The sequence below is a fragment of the Lacerta agilis genome, chromosome 6 (genome assembly GCF_009819535.1).
Source record: "Lacerta agilis isolate rLacAgi1 chromosome 6, rLacAgi1.pri, whole genome shotgun sequence".
NCBI classification, from domain to species: domain Eukaryota; kingdom Metazoa; phylum Chordata; class Lepidosauria; order Squamata; family Lacertidae; genus Lacerta; species Lacerta agilis.
The window spans coordinates 7,956,326-7,976,517 of NC_046317.1; the positions used below are offsets into that span (position 1 = coordinate 7,956,326).

General features: G+C 44.4%; 1 protein-coding gene across 1 annotated transcript; it reads left to right on the top strand.

Annotated features, from left to right (window-relative positions):
• The first annotated feature begins 581 nt into the window (after positions 1-581).
• Positions 582-13,497, top strand: SELE (selectin E). Its single transcript, XM_033151077.1, has 11 exons — positions 582-682; positions 2,185-2,571; positions 4,048-4,155; positions 4,282-4,467; positions 5,468-5,653; positions 5,784-5,969; positions 7,615-7,800; positions 7,915-8,100; positions 8,857-9,042; positions 9,441-9,542; positions 13,424-13,497. The coding sequence occupies exons 1-11, from the start codon at positions 646-648 to the stop codon at positions 13,495-13,497; spliced, it is 1,824 nt and encodes a 607-aa protein (XP_033006968.1). The 5' UTR covers positions 582-645.
• Positions 13,498-20,192: the final 6,695 nt, after the last annotated feature.

Below are 20,192 nucleotides of genomic sequence, written 5' to 3' on the forward strand. Positions count from 1 at the left end.
AATAATAAATTATTCCTATTCCTTTTTCTAAGAACCTGCTACTGTGTTCATGTGTGCCTATTTCCAAGACCTATTCTCTAATAGTTGGGATTGCCATTTTTCCAGTTTTGAGCATGTGCTATCCTAACTGCTAAGAAGAGATTAACTCTCAAGTGTTCACCTTCATTGTTAAATACATTCATTATGTTATTTGCGGTGTAATTCTCCTATGCCCATCTCCTCTGGACTTAGCCATATTTCCTCTTGTCCTGCTGCTCTCAGGATTGTCATCTACTCCAATTTAAAGCTAAAAAGCAGGTTTTCCCTGGGAAAGGAGTGGGGCAAGGGGAAACCCACTCAGGTCCGTGTTTTCTAGGCACAGGTCAAGCTGAAGTGTGGGCGAGCCCTCAGTCAGAAGTAAATCCTATTTAATTCAATTACTACCAAGTAATTATGGATACATAGGATTGTAGTCTCAGAAAAGTGCATCAAACCACACAGCCTTAAACCATGTCCCAGTGTTCAACCTCAATATATTTTCCCTCTACTTTAAAACCCATTCCTTACCATAAATGTGTTGCACTTCCTTTTTTCTTTATACAGCAAATTCTACAAAGTCAACTCAAGGGAGGGAGGAAAAAAGCTTTATAGTCAGTTCCTGCCATAATGAATGCCCTTTGGTTCCTGTCTGCTCTCACCTATGGTAAGTAATGTCTTTCAGAATGGGAAATCCTTTAGAAAAGGGATGGGTGGAGTTCAGCTTTCTGGGAACTCCTTTGGTTTTTAGTAGAGCCCCAAACAGAATTGTTTGCAGCCTACAATTATTGGGTGAATTATCTAGCTCACTCTTATTTGGCTGCCTTATTTGCCCAGGCATAATGTGGCCCATGAGAGCAGCAGAATAACCAGACCGTACAATGCTGATGGGTTGAAATCAGGCCAAATCTTTATTGACAGCAGCAGGCAGGGCAAGCGTTGGCATGGCATTGGGTCCCAGGATCAGTTCATCCTTCCCCCATGTTGATGGGATGGATTTGCCAGGTTTGGACCTCTCCAAACCTGTCCCATGGGAGTTAGCCTGTGTTGAACCTTGTCGTGGTGTAAGCCAAGCAAGCAAGGTCTCACTGGGTGACCAGGCTGCAGATTCCAACCAGCCAACCCAAGCTTGGGTTTGCTGTGGTAAATCCTCCCCTTAGCCCCGCCCCCTCCTATGTTGATCCTGCCCAATGCCATTTCCGCCTTCATATAAACAACGTTCTTCTGCCTAACAAAGGAGGGCCACCCACAATTTCACTGAGGGAAAGGTGAAAAAAACCAACCAAGTGCCAGTCAGGTTGAGAGAGGAAAATTCCTTTCTGGCCCTGTCAACCAGTGACCCAAAATTGCTCAGTGAAGGCTCTAACCCTTGCCCAGTATTTTGCTTCAATCTATGGGCCACAGCACCACCAAGCAAAGACGTCCCACGCTCATAGGGCACGGAACGGGGCTTAGATAGGAAAAGCCATTTTGCTGCTGCTTGTGTTAGAAAGCTTGCCAATTTAATGAACCAGAGAGCTATTTCCATTTACCTTTTACCCAATCCTGCTCTAGAATAATTCAGGAATCAACATTCCTTGTTTGGTTTTCCTTTAATCTGTAAGTGGCAGCCTTATTCTGCAGACATTTAAAAAAAGTATACTGAAAAGTCAGAAATGGACAGAAGTCATATTTTGATTAAAAAATGAATACAGAGTGTAGCCTCTCCTTCTTGACTGCGCTGACCAGTTGTCCAAAGGCATGTTATTTCTTCTCTTTGTCTTCCACCTAGCCTAGAGAGTTCAGGAGACCTTTCCTCCTTGACTGCTCACTGTTTTTTGGGCACTTATAGACCAGTCTCCAAGCTCATTTGCTTTCCTCCACCGCCCATCTTCATAGCTATGAAATTTCCCTTGTTTACAAGTAGACTCTTTACTCCCAAAGGGCCTCAAGCTTCTATTCCTGCATCTCAGGTCCATCACTGGGAATGACATGGTTATTCACCACTTGTAGAGCCAGGATGCTGCTCCTTCCACTGTTTACCACTTGATTTGGCCGTCTGTCTATTTTGTCTTCTTACTCCAACATAAACCCTGTTTCTGAACCTTCAAGGCTTGGAGAGCTCCTTGAGCAACATTTTCTAAATAAATAGACATACATAGCAACTTGATGATGTGTTCTTTTTTCCAGGACTTTTGTTGCTTAAGGAGAGCACCTGCTGGACATACCATTATTCACTTGAAACCATGAATTATACAGAAGCTGAGAAGTGGTGTAAAACCCACTTTACCCACCTGGTTGCGATTCAAAATAAGGAGGAAAACGAGTACTTAAACAAAGAGATCCCTTATAATGGATCGTACTACTGGATTGGGATCAGAAAAATTGGCAATGTGTGGAGGTGGGTGGGAACGAACAAGGCATTGACTGAAGAAGCTAAAAACTGGGCTAAAGGTGAACCAAACAACAGAGGGAAAAACCAGGACTGCGTGGAAATCTACATCAACCGAATACAAGATGCAGGAAAGTGGAACGATGAACGTTGCAGCAATAAGAAAAGGGCTTTGTGCTATACAGGTATGGGATAGGATCCATTTGACTAATATATTTGCCACTAAAACAGCTAGAAACTTATTTGGCAGATCCTTCTGGCTTCGTGTAAGAGAGCATCTTACACTTTTAAAAATTTACTTTACTTCACTTGTTCCATGCCCTGATTGCATGGGTCTGAGTGGTTTCCTGCTTGTCTCGTTCTTTCTAGGCACGGGCCCAAGAGGTTTTCCCGTTTGCATCACTGCTTTCCCCAGGAAAACCCACTTTACCACTGAATTTGAGTAAACGCTGGGAAACCCAACTGATATTTGCTCTGATTCAACGGTAAAGAGGGATGAACCCTAAATAGTTGCAAGCTTGCACGGCACCACAGTTCCACTGTTCTCTGTTCAATCTGTTCACTCTTCAATATCAGCACTATAATAATAATAATAATAATAATAATAATACCTGCCTATGGGGTGTAAATGTAATATGGTTTAGGGAAATAATGTCAGTAAACACCTTCTGATTATCAGCGGAGTCTTTCAGTTTGTTTGTTTATCAGTAAACTAATAAACCAATAAAGTAATAAAAAATAATAGTATGTTTCTTGCTCAAACTGTTGCTGGTGCCTGTAAGCCTGAGATTGCTTCAAGAGGGCCAGTTAGTTAAGCTGTCCATTTTACTCACTTGCACAAAGTTTGCAAGGGGGTTGTGCAAAGTCAGCTGTTCCTTGTTCTGATTTGTTCACAAGGATGAACAATGTATTTTAATATCTGTTGGAGGCCGCCCAGAGTGGCTGGGGGGACCCAGCCAGATGGGCGGGGTACAAATAATAAATTATTATTATTATTATTATTATTATTATTATTATTATTATTAGGTCTTAATAGCTGTTAATCCCACACAGTTGTTAATTCCCTTATCACAAAATGTATGTTTATTTTTATCTTGGGTGGTGGGAGCAGGTTTGCTGCACAAGAGCACATACATCCACCTCAGTTTTGGATATATCCATCTGATTTTGCCGGTGTGTGATTGAATCCCATCTGCAAAATAGCAACAGCATGGAAGTGGCCTAAGCCAGGAAAATAAGCACAGGACAACTATGCTGATGACACCTTGTGATAGCCAAGTGATATGCAGTGGTGCAGTGCTCTATAGGGAAACCATATCAAAGACTGGTGAAAATAAAGCTTTTTGCATAAAAGGAAGAGAATGGAGAATCCTCCAGTAACTCCAAATTGTGGATTTTTGTGTTGTTTGCTGCTTTGTGGAACATGTTCCCCCTTGGATCCACAGAGCAGAAAAAGATGGGCAGCACCCAAAGGGCATGAGGCCAAGAAAGAGGACGTGAAGCCTGAAGATGTGACCTACATATGATGTGATATTAAACTCAAAGTGGTTTAATGCATCAACGTCTTCAGGGCCAAGAGCCTGTTCCACTCACTTGTAATAGTTCATTTAAAGCATGTTATATATGATGGGATGATTTATAATCTGTTAATTGTCTTGCAGCCTCCTGTAATCTACATTCCTGCAGCGGCCATGGCAAATGTGTGGAGACTATTAATAATTACACCTGCCAGTGTGATACAGGATTCTACGGGCGCAATTGTGAACATGGTAAGATTAATCGTATAGTTTTTTTTTCAAACCGGGCAATTCATCTCTAACCCTGTAGTTTTAATGCACATTGCTGGAAACAGCAGCCTTGCCTAACTCCTTGCTTGTTGTGTTCCTTCTCTATAGTAATTACTTGTGACACACTGACAAAACCAGATCATGGTACCTTAGAATGCAGTCACCCAGTGAAGGATTTTAGCTACAACTCGTCTTGTCACGTTCAGTGCACCGAAGGCTACAAATCTGCTGGTCTGGAACCAGTATTGTGCACCGATTCTGGAAACTGGTCTGCACCCACCCCTTTGTGTAAAGGTCAGTGAACTGAGCGAGTCCTAAATGAATGAAAACTAATGCAGAACCCCTTAGCTGAACCCTAGAAGTGACAAGGGAAGTGAGTCTTCCATTAGCCATGGAGCATCAGAATCTTTGCTAAGTTGGCAAAGGACATTGTTTTCTGCTAGATTTTGTGGGAGTTATAACAATACAGTCATACCTTGGATCCCGAACACCTTGTTACTCAGACGTTTTGGCTCCTGAATGCTGCAAACCCAGAAGTGAGTGTTCCGGTTTGCGAACGTTCTTTGGAACCCGAATGTGACGAGGCTTCCGCAGCTTTCAATTGGCTACAGGAGCTTCCTGCAGCCAATCAGAAGGCGTGCTTTGGTTTCCGAACATTTTGGAAGTCGAACAGACTTCCGGAACGGATTCCATTTGACTTCCAAGGTACGACTGTAGAACCCAATAGGATAGCCTGAACCACCTTCAAATCCCAAGTACAAATAGCATACTAGCATACTCTTTCGCCCCCAGGGGAGGGGGGAGGTGTTCCCCGAGACAGCCAAAATGGCACCACCCATGCTTAAGAGGGGAGGGACCAGGCAGGCTTGGGAGAGCCCTAAGGTTTGCAGCAGTACAAACAAAAGAAAACAACCCACATTTTTAAAAAATTAAGGGAATACACTTCCCCAAAACCGGCCCAGGGTATGTTCAAAACCCCAGAATGATGACTGACTGTAGGAAGGGAAGAAATGCAAGCAGTGAAGATGAAATGGAGTATCTGAAAACTCTGTGTGTGTGTGTAATCGAGTAATCTAGAAAAGTGCTTGGCCAGCTGGAACCCTGAACAGGAGCACTCCACACGGCAACAATTTGTTTCAAGTCCCACTTTTAATTTTGTAATAGTCATCAAACTGGAAAAAATTGTCACGCCTTTTAGTAGTTAGGTGAGGAATCCATGTTCGGCTTCAGGTACCATGTATCTTATGGATTGGAGAACAAAGACAAACCTAAAGCATTTTGATTGCATTTCTAGTTGCGGAATGCCATGCGCTCCAGACACCTGCTCACGGGTTCCTCAACTGCTCCCACCCCTCTGGGAATTTTGCCTGGAATTCGTCATGTGAGTTTGGCTGTAAAGATGGCTTTGCCTTGAGTGGCTCCAGCAGGCTGCAGTGTCGGGCATCTGGAGAGTGGGATGGACAACAGCCAGCCTGTGAAGGTACTGGTTTTGTTTCATTGCCTTGCTTGCCTTCACAGAGCTCATTATATTTCTCTGTGCACACACACACCCCGGCACTCTCCTGTAATGTATCTGGATTAACCAAGGTCACGATCTGTGTCTGTTTCAGCGGTGAAATGTGAAGCGGTACCATGGCCTGAAAATGGCTCCGTGAGTTGCTCCCCTGTGGACGCAGAACTGACCTACAACTCAACCTGTGATTTCGTGTGTGAGCAGGGCTACACCTTAAGAGGATCGCCTCAAATTCAGTGCTCATCCGAGGGACGCTGGTCACAACCAATCCCTGCATGTGAAGGTAAGATTTCCTATCCATGGGAAAGAAAATGTTCTGAAAAAAATCTGCAGTTATGATTTGTATTCCATTGGTGTAAATTGAGCCGAATCCCACTCATCTCTCTAACCTGTTAATCTGTTAAAATCATTTGTAATGAATGCTTTCAACACTTATCTCTGGAAATAGTTGTTTTGAAAGAGCTGGAAACAGGCTGGCTGGCCTGCTTCTGTTCCTGCTAACTGATTCTGGCCCCTGGTGTTTTCAAAAACCAAATCAGAAAAAGAAAGAAAGCATTGCCACCATTCCTTTACGCTTTTTTCAAATAGCAGTCATGGGAGGGGCAATCCAGATCAGAACCACAAAGTGAGGCTTTTTCACCCTTTTGTCAGTGGGTAAAGGCCCCTTCCTCCCCAAAGCTGCTATTTGTCCCAGGTCAAAAGTCCCACTTACACATCTAAAGGCTTATCAAGACTTTCTACTGCTACATTTCAGCTCTAACTATTATAAAAACAGGTACTGCCTTTCACATGGCAAGATATATTCATGCATGTCAGTGTTAATGTGTAGTTCAGCCCAACGAAACATGGGAATATATTTTCCCATAACATGTAGCCCTTCACACTCCCTGCCCATAGTAGTGACAACTGACCTTTCATTAATGCAACCTTACAATTATGAGCTCCCCGCCCAACTGAAGTTCAGAGTGAGGGAATCTTTTTTTATATAAATATCATTTTTATTGTTTTTATATAAATACATTGAGAAAAACTTTCACATTTATCTTTCCATTCATTTAACATTTTGGCCTTTTAGGGCCGTGACTTCCCTCAAACCCTCCACATGATTTTCTAATATCTATTACTTTATACTATACTTCTTAACTCAATCATTGCTTTAAATCATCATATCCAACTTAATCACCATAATTTCATATTTACAACAACATTTATTCGATAATCTACAAAGCTTCTTGCAGTCCTATCAATGTATTTGATTGAATACCATAGTCTTTTAAATAATTCGTAAATTTAGTCCAGTTTTTGATGAATTTCTGGTCCTGCTGTTCTCAGATTCTTCCCGTCATTTTGTCCAATTCCGCATACTCCAGTAATTTCACTGTCCATTCTTCCTTTGTCGGTGTTTCTTCTTGTTTCCATTTTTGTGCTATTAAGATTCTTGCCGCAGTCACTGCGTATTGGAAAAGTTTAAAGTCTTGCTTTTTAATGTCTGTACTAGTAATGCCCAGTAAGAAGGCTTCTGTTTTTTTTAGCAAATGTATATTTCAACATTTTCTTCATTTCATTATAAATCATATCCCAGAAGCCTTTCACCTTCTTGCATTCCCACCACGTATGATAAAAGGTATCTTCCTTTTCCTTACATTTCCAACACTTATTTTCAACCTTATACATTTTCGCTAATTTGACCGGTGTAATGTACCATCTATACATCATCTTCAAAAGAGAGTGAGGGAATCTTGCTGCTCTCTAGCATCTTGCCTCTAACAGTAGAGTCTAACGCTTTTAAACCTTCAAGTCTCCCAGTCCATTCACCTGCAGCTCCCTTTCCCATCCTCAAAAAGCCTAAGCCCATCTTGTCGCCAGGTGTATTTTTTCTTGTTAACCTCCAAGACAGAACTAATGCAGATGAATATGTCATTTAACAGCTGTGGAGTGTAGTGAACTGAAACCTCCGGCTCATGGCTTCTTGAACTGCTCTCACGCTTCTGGGAATTTTTCCTGGAATTCAACCTGCAAGTTTGCTTGTGCAGAAGGGTTTGCTCTGAGAGGGTCCAGTGAGCTCCAGTGTGGTGCCTATGGCGAATGGGATGGACAGCAACCAGAGTGTGAAGGTACTATCTCATTTGGGCCATTGCCTTTGTCTGCATTACAGGATTATGTTTCTCTTATTTCCGGTGTCCCAGCGACATGCAAACTTAACTGTAAGTTTCAACCATCTCTTACAGCAGTGAAATGCGAGTTGCTACGTCAGCCCGAAAGGAGCTTTGTGAACTGCTCAAACCTGGATACAGATCCAAGGTACAATTCAGTCTGCGAATTTAGTTGTGAGGAGGGCTACACCTTGAGAGGATCACCCAAAATTCAATGCACATCCAAGGGACGCTGGTCAGAGCCAATTCCTTTTTGTGAAGGTGAGATTTAAGCCCATCACACCACATTTCCAAATCAGTTTGCAGATACTTTTAAATAAAAAGCCCGCAGGGAAATTCATCAGCATTGTAGTATGCATTTCTCCTAACGTACACATTTTTGTGTACAATTTTGCACAATATATACAAGAACTAATATACGCAAAGACCAATAAATGCACACATATTTTCACTAATAAATGTTTTAATCAATTTTTTTTGATAGGAGAATTGAATCACAAAATATAGAGGAGGGGAAATTTTGAAGGATAGCTTTGTTTCAGTTTGTGCCTTGTTTGGGGAAATGCAAATGATGTAGGATTGCATTTAAATCAGAACCAAACCAAATTTCTTCCCTGTCTATAGTAGAGTTGTATCTCAGGCCTATTATTTATTTCGCTATATTTATAGTATGCTCTTTAACTATATTCCAAGTGGCTAGTTCATACAAGTAGCAAGATGAGCAGGCGATCCTCTTTCTAGACTACGCTACTTTAGTTTGCTGTTACATGAAAAATAGATCAATGTTCATAGAAATTTGCAGTTTACTAAACTTGGGTGGAATCTGCAAACATATTTAAAAACGCTGTGAAAATGCTTTTTATAAAAACATTTTGGAAAATGTATTGAATTTGCCATAGCTCGCTGTCACCATCTAGTGACACATTTGTATATTGCACTTTAAAACCCACTTAAAACCTTTTATTTGCAGCTGTATCGCTGAGTCCTTAGGTTAATATCTGCATCATTGTATTTCAGCAATACAGTGTGAAATACTGACACCCCCTGAGAACGGCTTCTTGAATTGTTCGGATCCTGATAGGCATTTTGTCTACGGCACAATTTGCGAGGTCAGCTGTGCAGAGGGATGGGCGCTGAATGGTCCCCACAGGCTCCATTGCCTTTCTGCAGGAAACTGGACGTCAAGTCTTCCCGCATGTGGAGGTATCCACTCATCTCATTGCTATCCTTTCTAGTAGTGCCAGCAGTGTAGAAGAGACGTTTGAGTGATCTTGAAAATCAGGGTGGGAGAAGGAAGCATTTTTATAAACACATAATGGAGGGTCTCTTCCGATGCTGCTCTCTGAAGGGGAAACACTTATATGAAATATGGGAGATAAGGAACCAGTCGTAAACAGGAGTTTATCCATGAGGGGGAATACTGGTAACATGGTCCCAGGGAAAGCGCTACTCCAGAGGAACCAAGGAGAGACTACAGAGGAACAGAAGTGCTGATTTGAGGCCTCCTGTGCTATAAGCTCTGACAGCTATAAAGTATTATAATAACAGTGATTTACTGCTCATTTCATTCAAACTCCTTTTTCCAACTTCATCTCCTTCAGCATCTTCAAGAAACGTGACAATTGCAGCCACAGTCACTTCAGCCTCGTTGCTTTCAATAGGATCGTTCCTTATTTGGCTCATGAAGCGTTTTCGGAGGAAAGGTGAGATATTTCCCTCATCTGTTTGTTACCAGGCTACACCTAGGACTCTGGTACAGTGGTACCTCGCAAGACGAATGCCTCGCAAGACGAAAAACCCGCTAGACGAAAGAGTTTTGCGATTTTTTAGGTGACTCGCAAAACGAATTTTTTAATGGCCATGACTCACAAAACGAAGCATTCGTCTTGCGCGGTACCACTGTAAGAAAAAGCCGGAACCTGCTGCTGCAAGGAGAGCGGCAGCGGCGGCGGGAACCGGAAGCAGCAGCTCGGCTCCCCGCAAACCCCAGAACACTCACCGCTCCGGGAGGCAGGTAGCCTCGGCTTCTCCCTTACTGCGGCCCCTGCTCCCCACACCCAGCTTTCTCCTGCTGCCGCCAGCTCACTCGCCGCTCTCGCCGCCCTTCTTGGCTGTGGCTTGGGGAGAGCGAGTGGCGAGCGAGGGAAGACACAACTGCCTCTCCTTCTCCGTCGCCGCTGCCTCCTTCGTTTCCCACCATGGCTGAGGCTCCTCAGCCCGTGGAGGCTCCGGCCAGGGCCGCTTCTCCGCCCTGCTGCGGGCGGGTGGCCGTGGCCCTTTGCCCCTCGTCGCCTGGAGGAGTCCTGCTCAGCCTGCTGGAGGCTGGCGGCGGCGGAGAGGGCTTCGAGGCCCTCCCCACTCCTCTCCCTGCTTGCCGATCGCTCTCCTCGCATGCAAACCATGCTTACCGATCGCCCTTCGTCCTCTCCACTCATCTCCCCGCTTGCCGCTCGCCCTCTGCGCTTGCTATCCATGCTTACCGATCGCCCTTCGTCCTCCCCACTCCTCTCCCTGCTTGCCGATCGCCCTCCTCGCATGCAAACCATGCTTAGCGATCGCCCTTCGTCCTCCCCACTCCTCTCCCTGCTTGCCGATCGCCCTCCTCGCATGCAAACCATGCTTACCGATCGCCCTTCGTCCTCTCCACTCCTCTCCCTGCTTGCCGCTCGCCCTCCTCGCATGCAAACCATGCTTAGCGATCGCCCTTCGTCCTCTCCACTCATCTCCCCGCTTGCCGCTCGCCCTCTGCGCTTGATATCCATGCTTACCGATCGCCCTTCGTCCTCCCCACTCCTCTCCCTGCTTGCCGATCGCCCTCCTCGCATGCAAACCATGCTTACCGATCGCCCTTCGTCCTCTCCACTCCTCTCCCTGCTTGCCGATCGCCCTCCTCGCATGCAAACCATGCTTAGCGATCGCCCTTCGTCCTCCCCACTCCTCTCCCTGCTTGCCGATCGCCCTCCTCGCATGCAAACCATGCTTAGCGATCGCCCTTCGTCCTCCCCACTCCTCTCCCTGCTTGCCGATCGCCCTCCTCGCATGCAAACCATGCTTAGCGATCGCCCTTCGTCCTCCCCACTCCTCTCCCTGCTTGCCGATCGCCCTCCTCGCATGCAAACCATGCTTACCGATCGCCCTTCGTCCTCTCCACTCCTCTCCCTGCTTGCCGATCGCCCTCCTCGCATGCAAACCATGCTTAGCGATCGCCCTTCGTCCTCCCCACTCCTCTCCCTGCTTGCCGATCGCCCTCCTCGCATGCAAACCATGCTTACCGATCGCCCTTCGTCCTCTCCACTCCTCTCCCTGCTTGCCGATCGCCCTCCTCGCATGCAAACCATGCTTAGCGATCGCCCTTCGTCCTCTCCACTCCTCTCCCTGCTTGCCGCTCGCCCTCCTCGCATGCAAACCATGCTTACCGATCGCCCTTCGTCCTCTCCACTCATCTCCCCGCTTGCCGCTCGCCCTCTGCGCTTGATATCCATGCTTACCGATCGCCCTTCGTCCTCCCCACTCCTCTCCCTGCTTGCCAATCGCCCTCCTCGCATGCAAACCATGCTTAGCGATCGCCCTTCGTCCTCCCCACTCCTCTCCCTGCTTGCCGATCGCCCTCCTCGCATGCAAACCATGCTTAGCGATCGCCCTTCGTCCTCCCCACTCCTCTCCCTGCTTGCCGATCGCCCTCCTCGCATGCAAACCATGCTTAGCGATCGCCCTTCGTCCTCTCCACTCCTCTCCCTGCTTGCCGATCGCCCTCCTCGCATGCAAACCATGCTTAGCGATCGCCCTTCGTCCTCCCCACTCCTCTCCCTGCTTGCCGATCGCCCTCCTCGCATGCAAACCATGCTTAGCGATCGCCCTTCGTCCTCTCCACTCATCTCCCCGCTTGCCGCTCGCCCTCTGCGCTTGCTATCCATGCTTACCGATCGCCCTTCGTCCTCTCCACTCCTCTCCCTGCTTGCCGATCGCCCTCCTCGCATGCAAACCATGCTTAGCGATCGCCCTTCGTCCTCTCCACTCATCTCCTCGCTTGCCGCTCGCCCTCCGCGCTTGCTATCCATGCTTACCGATCGCCGTTCGTCCTCCCCACTCCTCTCCCCGCTTGCCGCTCGCCCTCCTGGCTTGCTCTCCTCGCTCGCTGGCAGGAGGTTCTGGCTGGGCCCAGCCAGGCCCAACCCCTCCCTACTGCTGCCGGCAACAAGCCCGGACTTTTTCCCCATAGGAACGCATTGATTAAATTTCAATGCATTCCTATGGGAAACCGTGCCTCGCAAGACGAAAGTTCCGCAAGACGAAAAGACTTGCAGAACGAATTAATTTCGTCTTGCGAGGTACCACTGTACACAGTTTTAAATGCGTAGCAAAGTGCAATATACAAATGTGGCACCAGATGGCGACAGTGAGCTACGCCAAATTCAATATCGTTTTCACCCATGGAAGGTCTCAATAAATATCTCCTCAATTGCTCTTTCTGCTCAGTACTTGTTTGCATTCACTTAGGCATCCTTGTATTAAACACTCTTCCTTAAACTTGCCCACATTTCATGGGATGCCAAGAGTGGACACCCCATAGCTGTCAAGTTTCGGATTTGAAAATAAGGGATCAGCAGTCTCACCTATCCCGGGGACAGTCACATGTCAGTGGTGGGCGGAGCCAGAAGCAAAAGTGGGCGGAGCAGCAATGTAAACTCCAAGCGGGCTCGGGCTCGGAGCGGAGCAAAGAGGAGGGCAGCCAGCAAAGAGGAGGGCAGCCATGTGCTCCGCGCAATGGAGCCCCATCGTCTTCTTGTCTGATCCCATCAAAACAGGACAGGAAGCAGCAGCTGCTCAAAGGCAGCCAGGCTCCGCCCGCCAGCTAACCCTATTGGCCGGCTGAGGGGCTCGGCGGCAACAGATAGGGGCTGATGCAGGGGGAGGAATACACCCCCCTGTAAGCACTGGAAATGGCTCCCACTTGCTTTGAGGGCTGAGGCTTTTCTCTCCAAGTAGGCGAGGTCTTCCCACCCAGTCCCTGGACAGCAGGGGAGGAGCTGCTTCCATTAAAAACGCGAAATTTAAGGGAAATAAAAAATAAGGGAGAGGAGCAGGAAACTGCTTAAAATAAGGGAGAATCCCGGGGGAAACGGGATACTTGACAGCACTGGGACACCCTCTGTTCTATTCTGCACAGAGGAGAGGTGCAAAAAGTGTGATGTAAGCAATGTGATAGCAGATGTAGGGACCAGTTTTCCCCATTGATTGGGGGGGGGCTGGTGGTGGGGCAGGCCTGCATAATATTGTCTTCCTCTCCGTTTCTGTGACTGGTGCCTTACAGCACTTTCTCATAATTCCACATATGTTCACTGACCCAAAAAGTCTGGCAACCCCTGATTCACACAGAATTCCACATATAGCACTAGTGTGTAAAAGAGTGCAAGAGGCCAGGTCGAATGTGTCCATTCTTAGTGCAGCTAAGAAAGTGGAATATTAGCAAAATTTACGTGGAGCCAGCTCCTGGGAATCTGGAACCTTTTCCCTAGGTACTTGTGCATGGAATTGCAGCCTTGGTATCCAAATACTAATATCTCTTCTTCTTCTTCTTTTGCAGTGAAGAAATTTTCTCCTGCCAGGTATGTTGCATTTAAAAACTTACATGGAAAATTCAAAGTAATATTTCGTTGACATCGCACTGTTTTATGGCGGAGTGATTTATTAATACATGCATTTTTTAATTTGTGTTTCGCAGCAGCTGCTACAGCGTGAATTCCGAAGCTACTTTTGGTCATTTGATTTAACTCACTCAGGTAAGACATGAGAAAGTTCATTTGGAAAAGACATATAAAGCTGAGAGTATAGGTATAGGGTAAAGGGACCCCTGGCCATTAGGTCCAGTCGTGTCCAACTCTGGGGTTGCGGCTCTCATCTCGCGTTACTGGCCAAGGGAGCCGGCGTACAGCTTCCGGGTCATGTTGTCAGCATGACTAAGCCGCTTCTGGCGAACCAGAGCAGCGCACGGAAACGCCGTTTACCTTCCCGCCGGAGCGGTACCTATTTATCTACTTGCACTTTGACGTGCTTTTGAACTGCTAGGTTGGCAGGGGTCGTTTATTTTAAATCTTTTTTTAAATTGATTTTTAAGTTTTTAGAGATTGGTCACTGATTTAAGCAAATTACATTAAATTAAGACAAATTTAACATTTTTCCAAATCTGACTTCTCGCACACCTTCCTAAGATGTGTCAACGGTTCTCCTTAATGCTGCATCATATTCTCCAATTAATTCTAGTTTAACTTCAAACACTGCAGATAACCTTACACTACACTGTTTTTGACTTACCAGTAATTCCTTTTCATCCAACTATCCATCAATCAATTCTTGCACGTATATTATATTATATTAACATTTCCAGTTTCAACAAGTGAGGCCACTTATCAGATTGTCAATCCCTGCTAAATCATTGATTAATATTAATGAACGTAGAATAAAACTTCCTCTCCATCCATCTGTGTGTCTAGAAACATAGCAGTCTTCATAGCAGCTCAGCTCCTTTGTCCCACATCGGATGTAGTCTGTGTTCTTTCTCTCTCTCTCTCTCTCTCTCTCTCTCTCTCTCTCTCTCTCTCTCTCTCTCACACACACACACACACACACACACACACAGATAGGAACTCCAAGGTCGAGCGTCTCATTCAGTATATTATCCCAACAGTAACATAATAGCAACAAGCCCATGATATCCAGGGGTGCTAACCACATTCTCCTAGATATTTCAAGTTTTTGTTTCAGCCTCTTCCCCTGATCCGAGCCACTTGGCCACAGATGTATTTGTAATAAGAATTTGTGGTTGCGATCCTTATCCACACTTACTTGGGAGCAAGCGGCACTGAATTTCAGTGGGATGGAAAGGTGTAAATATGCATAGGATTGTACGGTGTACAAGGTTTTCTCCTGAATGCACCTCTTTTAAATTGCAAACATTGTTATTTCCGTAGGATTTCAAGCTGTCTCCTCTGGAGTACGTGAGGAAGGAGAATGAAGAATGGCCATAAGTCAGGCATCAGAAGTTCTTACGTTTCATCAATAAGAACAGCCTGAGCTAAACACTTGCTTTCTGCAAGAGAATATGGCAGTGCCAGTGTCCATCAGGCTTCTCAGAGCATGGACAAAGATCAAACATGGTGCCTCTGGCGAAGAGATCTGTCATCCTGGGACTGAAGAGAAGGTACCACAGTAACCTGAGAAAAATCTTCCTGCTACACCAAAGCCATCCGCCACCTACTGTGCATCTCTATTGATGAGGCTGCATCAGATGAGGAAGGGCACTGAGTAGCCAGTGTGGAAGATGTTTTTTGTTTGTTTAAAGTGAAACCTAATGGTCTTGGACACAATCCACCAGGCTCTTCCCATGTCCCATTCCATGAACAGCTAGTTCCCTTTCATTTCAATGAGTCTAGCAGGGAGAATTTTCTAGTGGGTAATTACCCACATTTCATGGGATAAATTAATTGTTTAATGCTTAAGAGTTCAAATGCAGTAGTGGAAAAATTCACATTCCGATTCTTAACTTTTAAATGCATATGTTGAAATTTCACCCAGAATTTTGCATTTTGATTGCCATACAAAATAGTTGATCTATGCCAAAATCCATATATACATATACACACACGACTATGAAAATGTGCTGTTTTGATTTTAGATTCTGTTTGCAGATGGGTTTTAGATTTGCACCTTTGAATAGGAAACATTTTGTTTCATATCCTAAAAGTGTTTTTTGAAACCCAGACTTAAAGTACTTATATTTAAATGTGGATGAGTTTCACCTATTCCTCCTGGTGTGGAAGATATTCTTTTGTTTTCAATGAACTCTGTTTGTTTGTTTGTTTATTTATTTATATTTATTAATCTTATTAGTTGCTTGTAACCTGAAGATCTCCAAGTGACTTACAGCAATATTTATATTATCTAGCTAGCACTGAAATTAATTTTAGGATAGTAGCATCTATTTAATTTCTTAAATGCTGACTTTGAAACATTTATCAAAGCTATCATAACCTTAATTCAGTTATAACAATGTAGATTTCCCCCCTTTTTAGCTGCTATGTTTTACAGAGCATTCTAGAGTCTTCTTTGTGAAAGCAAAAGTGTAATTACATCTAAGGCGTTAGAAATTTTTCATCCCTATGGGATTTAGTACTGTAATTTCGATTATATTGATTATATTTATTGCTTGGGCACTTTCATTTCAGGACAAAAAAAATTATCTACAGAAAAAAGTAGTAGAATTAATTATATTTACTGAAAATCCTCCTAATAAATAGCAAAGCTAAAAACCGTTGAAACAGATGGAAGCATATTTTGCTTATTGTGGCTTATATGCACAGTCTTGGAATACTGTACCTCAATTTTACTTAATTTGTTCCAATTCAATATTGTTTAAATAGTTTATATTCTTGTATATCAGGCCAACAGCACAAAGGGTGCAGATGGTTACATCCGTCCCCATTAATTCGGTCACTTCTTAATTCTGAATTTTCCTTTGAAGAGTTAAGTTACATATTTTTAAATTAGGGTTTTTTTGTGGGGGGTGTTTCAGTACTCTCAAACACAGTTAAAAGGCACTGCTAATTTCTGAAAATGATGCCCATGTCCTGTCCCGGGCTTGCCTGATCTTATTTTTCTCTATAAACATTCCATTATATTCAGTCGTTCAGGATGAATATATCAGTCTCATCTAAGGAGTACTTTGAACTACCTTATAACTGCACCTGCACAAAGCTCTCTACTAGAAATGATACCCTGTTACATATGAAGTACAAAAATATGCAAAAGCTATTCTGAGTACCTGAAATGTAGAGACTGAAAATTTAACAGACATTTGGGGTATAATTTCAGTAGCATGTTGATGGGTAGCTTCCAGTAAGATCCTGGCAGTAACCCTAAGCATGTTTCCCTTAAAATCAGTGACACAATGTACTGTATTTCCTAGTAAACATGGTTAAATCTAGCTTCCTGGGCATCCAAATCTTTTAAATCCTGATCTAAATATAGACCATGAATGAGTGAGATTGTCTACCAAGCAATGTGTTTCAGATCAGGGTTTTAGTTTTTACCCCATCAAACAGTGGCATGGGGTTTCCTTATATTTCAAATCCCCCCTAGTAGATGCACACAAAAAGTTTAAATATAAAACATAATAAAATATGGTATGTATTTAATTTATTCAAAGTTATGTATTTAATTTGGCCATTGCCAGAAGTTTATTGTGCTTTTTTGTTTACGTGCATTCCCAATAAAAGAGTTCTGAATTCAAAGCATGTTGAAACTTTGCATTATTAAGTCTGAACTGCCAGAGTCCGAACTCACAACTTTCGGCGGCAGCAGCTACTTGGATTATAATCTTGTTTTGCTCATATGCCACAAGGGCGCAGTTCACAGAAGGAGTGCTCTCCTCCCGCCACAGAGGTTCCATGTGGAATCAAATTCTTGCAGAGATTATTCCCTTGACATATTAAGAGTGAGAAAACACAGTGACCGGCAGATGGTGCCATTTGCACAAGACATGGATGGAGAGGGTGCTTCAGTCATGGTAGAGCTAAACATCCCAAATTCTCAAACAAGAGCAACAAGGGGCCAGGGCCGCTGAATCCTCCCTAAGTGGGGCCTGCCCCATTTCCAGGAGGGGCTTGAAAGAAGCAGATTCCTTATAGAAACCCTGTTGCTTCTGCATACGTTTTTAGCATTTATGAATTGTTAGCCTCCAGAAATTATTTTAAAATATGTCTATGCTCCTTGGGGTTTACAAGGATTGAAATATCACACACACACAAAAACACACACACACAAAAACACACACACACACCATAGCTGTCAAGTTTCGGATTTGAAAATAAGGGATCAGCACCCTCACATGTCCCGGGGACAGTCTACGGTTCTCAGGGACAGTCCACGCCGCGGTAATCCCCCCAGGCTACAACTTAATTTAACCCAGGAAAGAGCTCCCAGGAAAGAGAAATCAGGGCAGAGAAAAGAAAACACTTATTCACGCAGCACACTGTTAACCTCTGGAACTCCCTGCCACAGGGAGCAGCGATGGCCACCAACTTGGATGACTTTAGAACAGGATTAGGCAAATTCATGCAGGAGGAGAGGACCACTGATGGCTTCTGTCCAGGTTGGCTCTGCTCTGCCTCCAGTTAGGGGCAGCAATGCTTAATGTGAGCCCCTGTTGCTGAGAAACCTTCGTTTATTTTATCTTCTTTATATATATATCTGTCTGTCTGTCTGTCTGTTATTAGGTATTCATATTCCACCTTTTTCTCCAAGGAGCTCCCTGGTGTCCTAGTCCTCATTTAATCCCCACAACAGTCCTGTGAGGTAGGTAGGCAGGCAGGCAGGGCTGAGAAAGGCAGGGACCCAAGGAGTCCGCGGACTCCAACTCTCTTTCCTGGAAATAAGGGAAATTTAAGGGATATCAACAATAAGGGATAGCAGCGAGAAACAATAAGGGATAGCAGCAAGAACCGCAAAAAAGGGAGACTTGACAGCTATGACACACACCAACAATAGCAACAGCTCAGCAATTGAAACAACAGAACATAGATGCTGAATAAGAATAATAATCTTTTATGTTCAGAAGTATTAACATACAGCCTCCTTAAATAAATCATAGTTTTTTCAATCCTACACCCACTTCAAAGCACCTCACCATGCTCACAGTCCTAGGAGTGATATGGGGGGGGGGGGTTCCTTGCCTTTTTTTGGCTCAAGAGCTGCCTTCACTTTTTGGGGGGGGTGTTAAATAATTTGTATTAATTTTCAATTCCAAAAATCCAATATGTGCTATATTATATCAACACCAAATAGCGATTACAATTCAAATACAAATCAATTACATAGCCAACTATAACTTTTGTGTGGCTTCCCACGTGCTGTAATTCAAGGTCTTATTCCCTTTCATTCTGCCTCCAGACTATTGCTCAAACCAAATACAATCCATTCTTGATTTTTTTTTAAAAAAAAAAAACCTTATAACACAGCTACAATAATTAACTTCAATTCACATTAACACATACAGGTGAAACGCAAAAAAATAGAATATCGTGGAAAGGTTCGTTTCTTTCAGTAATTCAACTTAAGAGGTAAAACTAATATATGAGATAGACTCATGACATGCAAAGCAAGATATGTCAAGCCTTTATTTGTTATAATTGTGGTGATTATGGCGTACAGCTGATGAGAACCCCAAATTAAGAATTTCAGCTTTGGGGTTTTCATCAGCTGTACGCCATAATCATCACAATTATAACAAGCAAAGGCTTGACATATCTCGCTTTGCATGTAATGAGCCCATCTCATATATTAAACTCCAGTAGCTAATGAAAACAATTGCTTACATAAATGGACTTTTCCACGATATTCTAATTTTTCGAGTTTCACCTGTATAGTAATATGTAAATTCGCAAGTGAAGTTCTCCTTTCTTCCTGCGTGGGGTTTTAATTTCCATCAATTGTTCCTTTAATTCTTTATCAAATATTATGTCCATATTAGTTATTCCTGATCCCTTTGTGCCTTGAGGCTTTGTTGACTTGAAGTTACCGGTACTCTGGAGAGATCTCTCTCTTTGTTCTCAACTCTTCTGATTGCAGCTGTAAAATTCCACCTTTGCTCTTGACCGTGCACCAAAGTCTCTCACACACAGGCTGGCAGCCCCTTCCTCAGTTGATCCACACACTGTCAGGTATGTCATTGTCATCTCTGATCATCAAATGACATACCTGATGGCCAGGGAGGGAAGTTCATAGCAGAGCATTGCCAAAATTGGCAGGGTCTTAAGAGGGAGTAGGACGGGGGGCAAATGCTTGGGTGGTTGGATCAGGCTCCCAAAGTAGGGATTCACCACCCCTGAGGCAGAAGCAAGTCCCCCCCCCCCAAAAAAAAATGGCTTAAGCACGACAACATTGGTAAAGGTCTTGGAAAAAATGCACTTTGAACCATGGGGAGCCTTCTTTGAGAGGATACCACCCGCCGAACGGAAAGCCCCGTATTGTTTAAATGGAAGCTATCATGCTACAAATGGAAATGCCTGGTTGTTGCTTTTAAAACGGCGGTGGCGGCAGCAAAAACAAGCTCCCCCCCCCCCCCCACCTTTTGCAGAATTAGTGCTTCAGATAGGGAAGGAATACCCTGGATGCACCCCTTCTAGCTTCCTGCCTTTGTGAAACATCTGCAATTGAAACAGTGCAGGGGACTGTGGGCCTAGGGCAAGAGGTTATGTGCTAGAAAGTCACTTAGCTGAAGGGCCGGCCCACCCGTGAGGCAAGGTGAGGCAACTGCCTCAGGTGACAGGATCCACGGAGCTGCAGATCCATATTGCCCG